Source organism: Octopus bimaculoides, chromosome 24, assembly GCF_001194135.2.
Source record: "Octopus bimaculoides isolate UCB-OBI-ISO-001 chromosome 24, ASM119413v2, whole genome shotgun sequence".
Taxonomy (NCBI): Eukaryota; Metazoa; Mollusca; class Cephalopoda; order Octopoda; family Octopodidae; genus Octopus; species Octopus bimaculoides.
The window spans coordinates 15,458,978-15,469,433 of record NC_069004.1 but is presented as its reverse complement, the minus strand read 5'-3'; the positions used below and the strand labels follow the sequence as shown (position 1 = coordinate 15,469,433).

The following is a 10,456-nucleotide window of genomic DNA, read 5'->3' as shown; positions in this document are numbered from 1 at the left end:
AACTAAAACTATATTACATGAAGTTACCTGAAATAGTTGAAACTTGGACAAAAAATAATACAGAAATACCTGCAGAAATGGACAAGATTCGCTTCCGTTCTGTTACAGGAATTAAATTTATTGTCATTGCAGTGCTGACAGTGGTACTCTTTGAATGGACCTCTCAGAAAATGACCATTCATTTTTATTTTAGAAAAATGGTCCATCATATCATTTATTAATTAATTTTTTTTTTTTTAGAAAAATGGTCTTTTTAATGTTTCTTCCTTTCTTTAGAAAAAAAAAAGAGTTCCTCATCTTTTAGAAAAAGTTCGTCTGTAAGGTTTATTATTTTGTGGTTTTCGAGTGGATGCCATTTGAGATGAGCACCATTTACTGGTCCCTGGTGCTGCCGCAGGGGCCAGGGAGTAAGTGAAATCCTTCTGACTTTCTTCCATCGCTCGAAGTTTTGCTTCAATTGCTCGGATTTTACTTTCTCGGCTACAAAAGATGGAAGGAAAATAATGCTGCATGAATAGAAACGTCGAAAAGGAAAACAATTTGGGAACTCCTCTAATAAGAACTTGGCTTTTTGTTTTATGAAATGAAACTTAGCAACTCATGTTCTGCCACAAAACAAGTTGATTCTCTTAAATCTAGCAATTTTATTTTTTTTATTGCCCACAAGGGGCTAAACATAGAGGGGACAAACAAGGACAGTCAAAGGGATTAAGTCGATTACATCAACCCCAGTGCATAACTGGTACTTATTTAATCGACCCCGAAAGGATGAAAGGCTAAGTCGACCTCGGCGGAATTTGAACTCAGAATGTAGCAGCCGACGAAATACTGCTAAGCATTTCGCCCAGCGTGCTAACGATTCTGCCAGCCCACCGCCTTCAAATCTAGCAATCTTGAGACCTGGTCATCACTGGAACAAAGGGATGTGTTGGGAAACAATACCTGACACTTAAGAGGTGGGGCACAGGTGTTTCCTACAAATATATTGATGTCATATCAAAAGCTGGAGCAAAGTTTAAAACAGGAAACAATACAACTAACAATGATTCCAAATGACTTTTTTTTTTATTGTTTCATGTAAACCAGTGGTTCTCAACCATTGATAGGAAGGGCATCCAGCCATAGAAACCATGCCAGAACAGACAATGGAAACTGATGCAGCCCCTGACCTTACCAGCTCTGGTCAAACCATCCAGTTTATGCCAGCATGGAAAACATGTTAAAAGATGATGATGAAATCAATCCAGTTTGATCTAATTATTTCATCATTTTCCTTACTCCTCCACATTTAATGGGTTTCCTGCCAATTCAACTTCAGAGTTTACATCTCTTTTGTTTGAAACTTCCTTTTCATTAATAATGTTTCAGCAAGAAAATATTTTAGTGCAATTTGAAATAATTTAGGAATTGCAAGTTCGGATTTTAGTACAGTTAACAGTTTACTTGCTCCTGGGCTCTGACTGACAAGTTTTACTGGACAATTCAGTAACAAACAGTGTACTTAGCAATAAAAATGTTCCAATAAAACAAATTAAAAAAATGTAAAACCATTCTACTATATTTACACAACAAAACAAATGTAAATTAAGGGAAAAAATTAACTTTGTATCATGATTGGCAAAAATGCTCTGTAAAATATTAAAAGACAATGGAATAAAAGCTATTACACTATGTAACACAAGTTTTGTCCTTGGGTAGCAACTGTTATTTCCTATTTGCTTACCCTAAAAGTATGAAAGATGGCTAATATTTCCTTCAAACTTTGCTTTTGTTACATTTATTCAAACCCCAAAGAATCCCTTTCAACACGTGGCTATGATGCTCTCCCACTACTTCTGCTCATCATCAGTCATTACGAGACATGCTCAAGTGGTTAAGGTCAAGCAACTGACAAGCAAATTTCTAGTGCTGAACAGAATATATGTTGTTAAAATATTTCTGCTTCAGCAACTCAGTGTTGAATCTGTCTGAAATGTAACGGAAAATAGGACGGTTTCAAAACATTGATGTCCAGGTCATATAAGCAAAGTTTGAAGGGAATAGTAGTCTTTTCTTTTGATTTCTAGATAGGTGCAGGAGTGGCTGTGTGGTAAGTAGCTTGCTTACCAACCACATGGTTCCGGGTTCAGTCCCACTGCATGGCACCTTGGGCAAGTATCTTCTGCTATAGCCTCGGGCCGACCAAAGCCTTGTGAGTGGATTTGGTAGATGGAAACTGAAAGAAGCCCGTCATATATATGTATCATCATCATCATCATCGTTTAACGTCCGCTTTCCATGCTAGCATGGGTTGGACGATTTGACTGAGGACTGGTGCAACCGGATGGCTACACCAGGCTCCAATCTAATTGTGTATGTATATGTTTGTGTGTCTGTGTTTGTCTCCCCCAACATCGCTTGACAACTGATGCTGGTGTGTTTACGTCCCCGTAACTTAGCAGTTCGGCAAAAGAGACCGATAGAATAAGTACTAGGCTTCCAAAGAATAAGTCCTGGGGTCGATTTGCTCGACTAAAGGCGGTGCTCCAGCATGGCCACAATCAAATGACTGAAACAAGTAAAAAAGTAAAAGAGTAGAAGCAAATAGGAAATAACACTTACTGACCAAAGAAACAAAAAAATAATTTTGTTATTTAAGAAACTAACAAATATAGATTAGACTAAATAAATGCTGTTATCGTCAGCTTATTCCATTAATGAAATCAAGAACTTCTCAAATGTAAAATTGACAAAAAAATCCCGTCAAATCGATGGAATACTTTCAACTAACCTTAGTCCTGAATTACTGTCTATATTGCTTAATTTGGCATCTTCTTTCAAGACTTTTACTGTTAATGGTAAGCCGATATTTTGCTGCAATAAAAAAGATAAAACAAATAAAAAATCAAGAAGGCAAGGCAAAAACTGATTTTGCTTGGATGTAAAAAGAAGTAATACTGCTAATTTTGCCGAACAGTCTATCAATTCTGTTATCCATTAGCTGCCATATTAAAATATCTTGTGAGTGCTTCTCATCAATTACATAATGGAGCCATGAAGTTTAAGGCTTTTTGCATTAAGAAGAGCTTCCAGCTGTAGAAACCTTGCCAAATCAGATTGGAACCTGGTGCAGCCCCTCAGCTTACCAGTTTCCAGTCGAACCGTCCAACCCATGCCAGCATGGAAAGTGGACATTAAACAATGATAATGATAATGATGAAGGAAACTGGAACTAAAGGTATTCATTTGTGCAGACATGGCTAGGTGCAGCTACTTGATTTCAGGTTCAGTGTAACTGCATGACACCACAAACAAGAACCTATTATCATAGCATCAGTTAATTAATGTTTTGTGAGTGAAACGATGCAGAAAGCCATTAAAGGGACCATTCCTGTTTAAGAGTGACAGAATGAATTCATTTGCCTGATTTAACATCACCATCTGAGCATTGGATGACCAGAGTCTATTCTGCTGCAAGCATTCAAGCAACATCCCAAACCCAACCATAACCTCTTCCTCTAACTAGTCACGGAAACTTTTTTGTAAAGGGTCAGAGGTGCTGCCATTTTCCCCACTCTCTAATAAAGCCATTAAAATTACAAATCACCTGAACTAAATGGTTTGTAGTATTTAGTTACCTCCCTTTATATTCTTAGTTTGGGATCATCAAAATAGGAGACACTGGGTTTACAAGCTTTTACGAGTTTGATTTTCTGTTTATGAGTTTTCACTTGTTGAAGCATTCTCTGGGTACGAATTAACTCGTATATCAAGGTATTATTGCACAAGGACTGGGTTTCAGCATAATAATATTCTCTCCACAAAACTTTGTAGTCCATGGTATAAGATGAAGATATTTTTAAAAATTATAATTTTTCAATTCTTTTTATAGTTTAAACATTTTCCCTCACTGATGCAAAGAAGTTAAAACAACTAAAACTAAGTGCAAAACAAAATTTTGTTTTTTAACTTTGTAATTAAAAAGAAAATTCATTTCAAGACCAAGATTAAAATAATTTCTAACAGAATGTTTTGTATTTCTTTCATCACTAAAGAAAAATGTACTAAAGAAGATGAAATGCAAAGTTGACTTTGGCAGAATTTGAACTCCGAACATAAAGACAGATGAACTGCTGCTAAGCATTTTGCCTGGCGTGCTAATGATTCTGCCAGCTTGCTGCCGAAAGAAACTTCTTAAATATTCAACAACAGCACAATGCTGATACATTTTAACGAATATAGATTATACAAACAAAGTAATAAAAACATACATCTTTATCTGAATGTGCCAACTTGACAGATAAGTTTTTTGACAAAAGAAGCTTCCCATCAAGACATTGACAGGCATAACTTGCTTCCTGAAAGTAAACAAATAACAATCATAATTAGATTTCATTTTAGAGATGATGAAACATGGACTAAACAATAAATGTTGACACCTTTTTTTTTTTAAACTGTGGTTTATCATAAAATGAATAAAGACAATGAAAACAATAAAGTCAAACCCAGCAGTTGTTAAATTAAATGAAATCTCAGTAAATGATCTCACCTCTTTATTTTCATAAGTAGCAAAACAATATCCTCTGTGTTTACCCTGGTCTGGTCCTGATTTGTGGTACATCAAATCAAATTTCAAAAGATTACCAAATTTCTGAAGGATTTTAAGTAAAGCAAATCTGAAAGGTATATTTATATTGATAAATTATATTTATACAGCAACAGAAAGGCAGTATTTCACTGAAAAAGACATTTGGTGTATTTTGAATAGATATTAAATTAAACAGTTAGTATTACATGCAAACTCTTCAAGAACTTGGTTAGAATCATTTGATCCTTTCAAATTAATAGTGCATTCATCATCATCACTTAACATACATGTTGGCATGAGCTGGACTGTTTAAAAGGCTCTGACTCGGAAATAGTTACAAAGAGGAGTAGCATACACTCTACCTTTCATCCTGAGAGACCTTTTGTTATCAACAGAAGTAATAGCTCTTTGAACTTCCTCCAGCTGGTTCTTATTCTAACAACTTAATTTTTAGAACAACCTCCTCCACTGCTAATTTGGTCACCTAGTTAACAGAAACTGTCTACTACCTCTAAGGATCCTCCTGGGCATTTAAGAAAATTTATTTCTGATGTGTTCTTAGTTTTTATTGCTCCTGCACATCTGCCACAGACAAGACTTCTTTCTCTGTTAATCTTCCAGTGGTTCCAATGCACCTCTTGTGTGTCCATAGCCATGTACATAACCCTTTGATTCCAAGTTTTACTTTCACACCTGAAATTTTTATCTAATCCTGCTACCATTTCAGCAAACAGAACAAGGTTATCAGCATATATGGATACACTGTGTGGAATTACTACCTACATCTTTTTTACAAATCAAACACTGCCATTTTCCTGAAGGGATAAACATACTGTTTTGCTGCTTACTAGGATTTTGGTCTTTTCTAAATTCAAGGCCCTTTGATTCCAAGTTTTACTTTCACACCTGAAATTTTTATCTAATCCTGTTACCATTTCAGCCAACAGAACAAGGTTATCAGCATATAGTAGTTCCTATGAGTAAATCTTAAAACTCCTGTTATAGCCTGGAGAGCAATAATAAGGTGACTGAGAGCTGAGCTCCAGCCTGTACACTAAATTCATCACCATACTCATTGTTAACTGTTACCCTGCTGACAGAATCCTTGTACATGGCTTGGACAACTATCACCAGCCGTTCCTAGCTTCTGCAGCAACCACCAGATCAGGGAGGCTTTCTCCAGTTGACAAAAGTCAAGTACAGCAGTTTACTTTTGGCTAAATATTTTGTTTATTAGAAGAGCGTCAGTGGTACTTCTCCCTGGCACAAAATTGAACTGTATCTCAGCCAATCTAATCCTCTTCCTAAGTAGTTACACCATAACTCCTTCAGCAGCTTTCAACACCTGGTTCAGCAATTTGTTACCTTTGTAATTACTCCTCACTAAAGCCTTACCTTTACTCTTGAAGCAGTTAATTATAATGTTGCTAGGCATATCTTTCTGTACAACCTGATTAACTATACAAGTGACTAGGCCAAAGACTATCAATACATCAATCTAGATAAAACATAACTGGACTACCTCACGTGTATAAACTGCATGGACTTATACACAACACAATTAAATATTACATTGCAAAATGTGTACGGAGGTTCAAAACATATTCTAGATACCAAAGATGTGAATTACTTCCAAATATTTAAATTGCTATTTCTACCATATCCCTTTAGCATTCAGATTACTCTGTCAAATGTAATCTCTTTTTATTTACATTGCTTTAGATTGATCGTACATTATCTCATAGCTTTGAGATATCAATGATGTGATTGCATATTTTAGGATGACATTGTAGGACTAGGTGTGACGGTCTGGATCTGACTGGTTTGAATAGGTAGAATATTTGGGATGGTTTAAATGCTAATGGGTTAATTCTGATTAAGGGTTGAATGAGTCTTCTTAATGAATAGTAATAATTAGTATTTTCATCATTTTATAAGGATCAGTGATTGAGAATTGGAAAAGACAAAAGGTGCTGTTATACTTACTCTGTAACACGAGGGTCAAGGTTACCGATCCATAGTCTGCACTGGTCGGCAGCATTAGGATCTTGAGGTGGTGCTGGGAGATAAGTTGGCTGCAAGAGCAAAATGTGAGATTATATAGTGTTCACAACTTGGTAGATAACATTCTAAAACTAAAATGTAGAGGAATAAAGATCTGCACTTGTGAACAAGAAAGCTATTGTCTTTGATCTAAATCTGAATTAAACAAAATAACAATCTTGCTTTGTTCCTTTATACAAACACGAAATTTTCCAGATATCTAGAGTCATTTTATGGTGAACTTATTCACTTTGTAATGTTTAGGAAATGTTTATTTTTATGCCAGGAATGTAAATAAAATTTTAACTATTATCTATTTGTCAAAACCAGCCCATTTTATTTCCAAAATTATTATATTATATATTTTCATCATTTGTAAAGGAGTGGCAACATCAATTTCTGAAGACTATGTTAAGTATTTTAGTTATGTTCTGAGTTTACAGACTCCTTTCGTCTTTTCACCAAAATGGTTAAAATAATTATCAATCAAGTATCAGGAAAATTATATTAACTATACCTATCTAACATCATTATTTGGTCCAGAATTTGAAACCATTAAGGTGTCGAGCTGGAAGAATCGTTAGCACGCCGGTCAGAATGCTTAGCGGCATTTCGTCCGTCTTCAAATTCTGCTGACTTTACCTTTCACCCTTTTGGAGTCGATAAACTAAATACCAGTTGAGTTCTGAGGTTGATGTAATCGACTTACCTCCACCCTGAAATTGCTAGCCTTGTGCCAAAACTTGAAATTATTATGACATTATTAATAATGGCTTAAATTTTAGGACACGATCAGCAATTTAGGAGTGGGTAAATCGATTACAACAACCCCCAATACTTGACTGGCCCTATATCTTATTGACTCCGAAAGGATGAGAGGCAAAATTGACCTCGGCGAGATTTGAACTCAGAATGTAAAGAACCAAAAATGCTGCTAAATATTTTGTCCGGAGCTGACGGTTCTGCCAGTTCGTCGCCTTAATAACAAAAACAATAATTAATAAAATATGAGTCAGGACTTCAAACATTAATTAATTAAAGCAGTGAGTAGATAGTGATTTTTTTTTTTTTTAGCTAGTGGAAAAACTATTTAAGTTTCTACCTCAGCCTATTACTGGGATAAACAGTTAATAGTAGTCATAATAATTCATTTAGCTTACATCGACCAGAAACAAGAATAATTCATTCATACAGCTTGCAGTAGGATTTCAATACGCGACCCTATTGTCTGAAAGACTGACACAAAACTGTAAGTTGTTGAGAAATAGCTATCATTCAACACAAGTCTATTCTATTTTACTGACCCCGAGAAGGTGAAAGACAACGGGGGCCTTCGGGAAGATTTGAACTCAGACGAAAAGGCTCGAAATTAAATTAAACGAGCAATGTCTATTGTTTCTCTGTCAAACACTGCAAGGACAGCACGAATTTTTGTCAGAAATCTCTTGGTCACTCCTTTGAAATATTTTCAAATATCATTTCAAGTTCCTATAATATAAGGAAATATGTAAAGAATGATATAATTAAAGTGATAAACTTACCATGTCCGAAGTCATTTCACAACAAATTGTGAAGGGTTTACAAAAACATTTCTTAATTACAAACAAAAGCCTTTAAAAAGGAACAAGGAAACCAAAATCAGTCGCAATTCTCTCTATTATGGCTTTTTTAATGGCTTAGCTAAATATCTCATAAATATTTGTTTTAGTGATGGCAAAGCAGCTAATATAAGGGTTAATATTGTGGTTAATATTTAAATGAAGAGAAAAGTAAAAGAACTTAAAGGAGAAAATATTTTAAAGTAGTCAAGTTGGCAACGTGTAAAGCTAGCAACTAAATTAAGTTTCGTATTTAGTAATTCATCTTTTTTGTTTAGATTAATATTAATAATAGCAATAAGAATAATTAGTTATTATAATTAGTTTTATTTCTTTAAAACAATATTTGATTTATAAAGACTTATTTAACCTGCTATTCAATTCTACGTAGCGTTAGAGTGAATTGCTTGTAAATACAAAACTAGTTCTAGCCAAACATTTAACATGTGCCCCTCGGTTAGTAATTTTGGTTTCTTTTGTCAAAGTTTTTAGCTTTTATTATGTAAAAACATTTGTTCTTACATTTCTTTAATTTGACAAACGTGAGGTAACATCGTGGAATCAGAAATTTATTGATTGAATATATGTCATATGTATATTATTAGAAATAATTCATAAGTTTTGCCCTTGACAGGTTTCTTGTTTCGGTTGTTTTGATAAGTTCTTACTTGCAATAACTTCGTTATCACTTAGTCCTAGGTCAGATCTATAATCAAAGGCGTTTCAGCGGTGACCATCCCATCTTATTTTCATGCATAATGAATCATGGACTGTATTATCAAAATGTGTTTTTTCTTGTTGTGAAGTGTAATTGTAGGGAAGTTTGTCTGCTAGGTCGAGCGACAACCTTGCGGCTTCATTGTCTCGTGGAATAAAATATTTATTCATATTCATTAAATATATGTAATTGCTTCACCTTTGTAAACCGAGCTATCAATGAAGAGGTGATCCATTCTCAAAACCACCAAGAAAACAGAGAATTCAAATTATAAATACTGTGACCGGTGGATGAGGTTGTCGAACTGCAGGTCAGCTTCCAACCCAGCAGACTCATAATCAAAGACGTTTCGACCGTGACCATCCCATCTTTTTAATCAGACAGTGTATATAGAACTGAATTGTCCAACGCGTTCTTCTTCTTTTATACAGCAGAGTGTAATTTGAAGGAAATTTGGCTGTTTTTTCTAGCAGCTCGAGTAACCACCTTGAGGCTATTTACTGTGTCCTTGAGTGACAGAAACGTCCACTGCCGGCGATGCATTAATGTTTTGCAGTATTTGTCTTTCATTCCTCCATATTGCACCTTGACCGATGAGATTAAGAAGTACCTAACTTGAACTGAGCTATTTTTTGCCGTACATTCTCCCAAACATCCATTGTCTTGCGCAAGAATGAAAAACCAAAACAAAGCGAGCCCTAACTCGAGTTAATATCCCCTCATTTCTGGATCCCACTGGATGGGAAGAGACAAGATAGTCTTGCCCTTTATTCCTGGGTAAGAGGTAGGTGCCTCATCTAGAAGTCTATAACTTTGCACCTTCCCACATTCTAGATACTGCAGTAAATGGGAGGGTCACTGCTTCCGTAGCCAAACGGAACAAATTCTGCCAGCTCTCAACCTTGACATCACTAAATATTCTGAAGCATTTTGTTCAGTGCTGTGTCTATTCTGCTATCCAATGTTCTGGCAAATAATTATTTCTAACTTAGACCAGCAGTTTTGAGGAGAGGGTTTTTAATCAACACCATCCATCCCAAATACTTAACTAGTTCTTATTTTATTGACTCCAGAGAGATGAAAGGAAAAGTTGACCTTGGATAGATTTGACTCAAAAGCCAAGCATTTTCCCCAATACACTAATGATTCAGCGAATCCACCAATTAACTGCCCTTATTAATAATGGTTTCAAATTATGGTACAAGGCCAACAATTGTGAGGGGAGGAGTTAGTGCCATCAACCCTAGTAATTGTCTGGTACTTTATTTTATTTGCTGCTACTACTACTACTACTACTACTACTACTACTAATAATAATAATAATAATACCTTTAAACTACTACTTCTACTAATAATAATCCTTTGAACTCAGAATGTAGCATTTCTCTATCACTACCACAGCTGTTGCTATTACTATTACTACAACTAAAAACCCCCTCTGGTCATGGATGATCATGAGATTACACCTAGAAAGTGCTCCTCCAAGGCACAAGTCTGGGCAAGGTTGTTTATGGGAGACTAGTAGTCACC

At 35.3% G+C, this 10,456-nt stretch overlaps 2 protein-coding genes across 8 annotated transcripts in view; one reads left to right on the top strand and one right to left on the bottom strand.

Annotated features, from left to right (window-relative positions):
- Positions 1 to 97: 97 nt before the first annotated feature.
- LOC106882231 (probable RNA-binding protein 18) lies at positions 98 to 8,440 on the bottom strand. The gene is made up of 6 exons (XM_014932835.2): positions 8,152 to 8,440; positions 6,554 to 6,642; positions 4,529 to 4,655; positions 4,251 to 4,337; positions 2,771 to 2,853; positions 98 to 480 (listed from the first exon to the last, which is right to left on the bottom strand). Exons 1-6 carry the CDS (start codon positions 8,164 to 8,166, stop codon positions 294 to 296), a joined length of 588 nt encoding a protein of 195 aa, XP_014788321.1. The 5' UTR covers positions 8,167 to 8,440; the 3' UTR covers positions 98 to 293.
- The window catches only part of LOC106882229 (ribosome-recycling factor, mitochondrial), a 21,833-nt gene continuing 19,158 nt past the window's right edge, over positions 7,782 to 10,456 (top strand). For 2 of the 7 annotated variants that reach the window (XM_052976185.1, XM_052976184.1), the window contains exon 1: positions 9,802 to 10,183. In XM_052976185.1, the coding sequence (XP_052832145.1) occupies positions 10,109 to 10,183 (75 nt within the window). In that variant the 5' untranslated portion in view covers positions 9,802 to 10,108. The other 5 variants (XM_014932833.2, XM_014932829.2, XM_014932832.2 and 2 more) reach the window with 5 other exon arrangements.

Coding starts and splice junctions, on each gene's coding strand:
- LOC106882231 (XM_014932835.2), bottom strand. Junction 4,656..6,553: donor CTTGACCCTCGTGTTACAGA/GTAAGTATAACA, acceptor TATACCTTTCAG/ATTTGCTTTACTTAAAATCC. Junction 2,854..4,250: donor TGGCACATTCAGATAAAGAT/GTATGTTTTTAT, acceptor TTTTTATTGCAG/CAAAATATCGGCTTACCATT.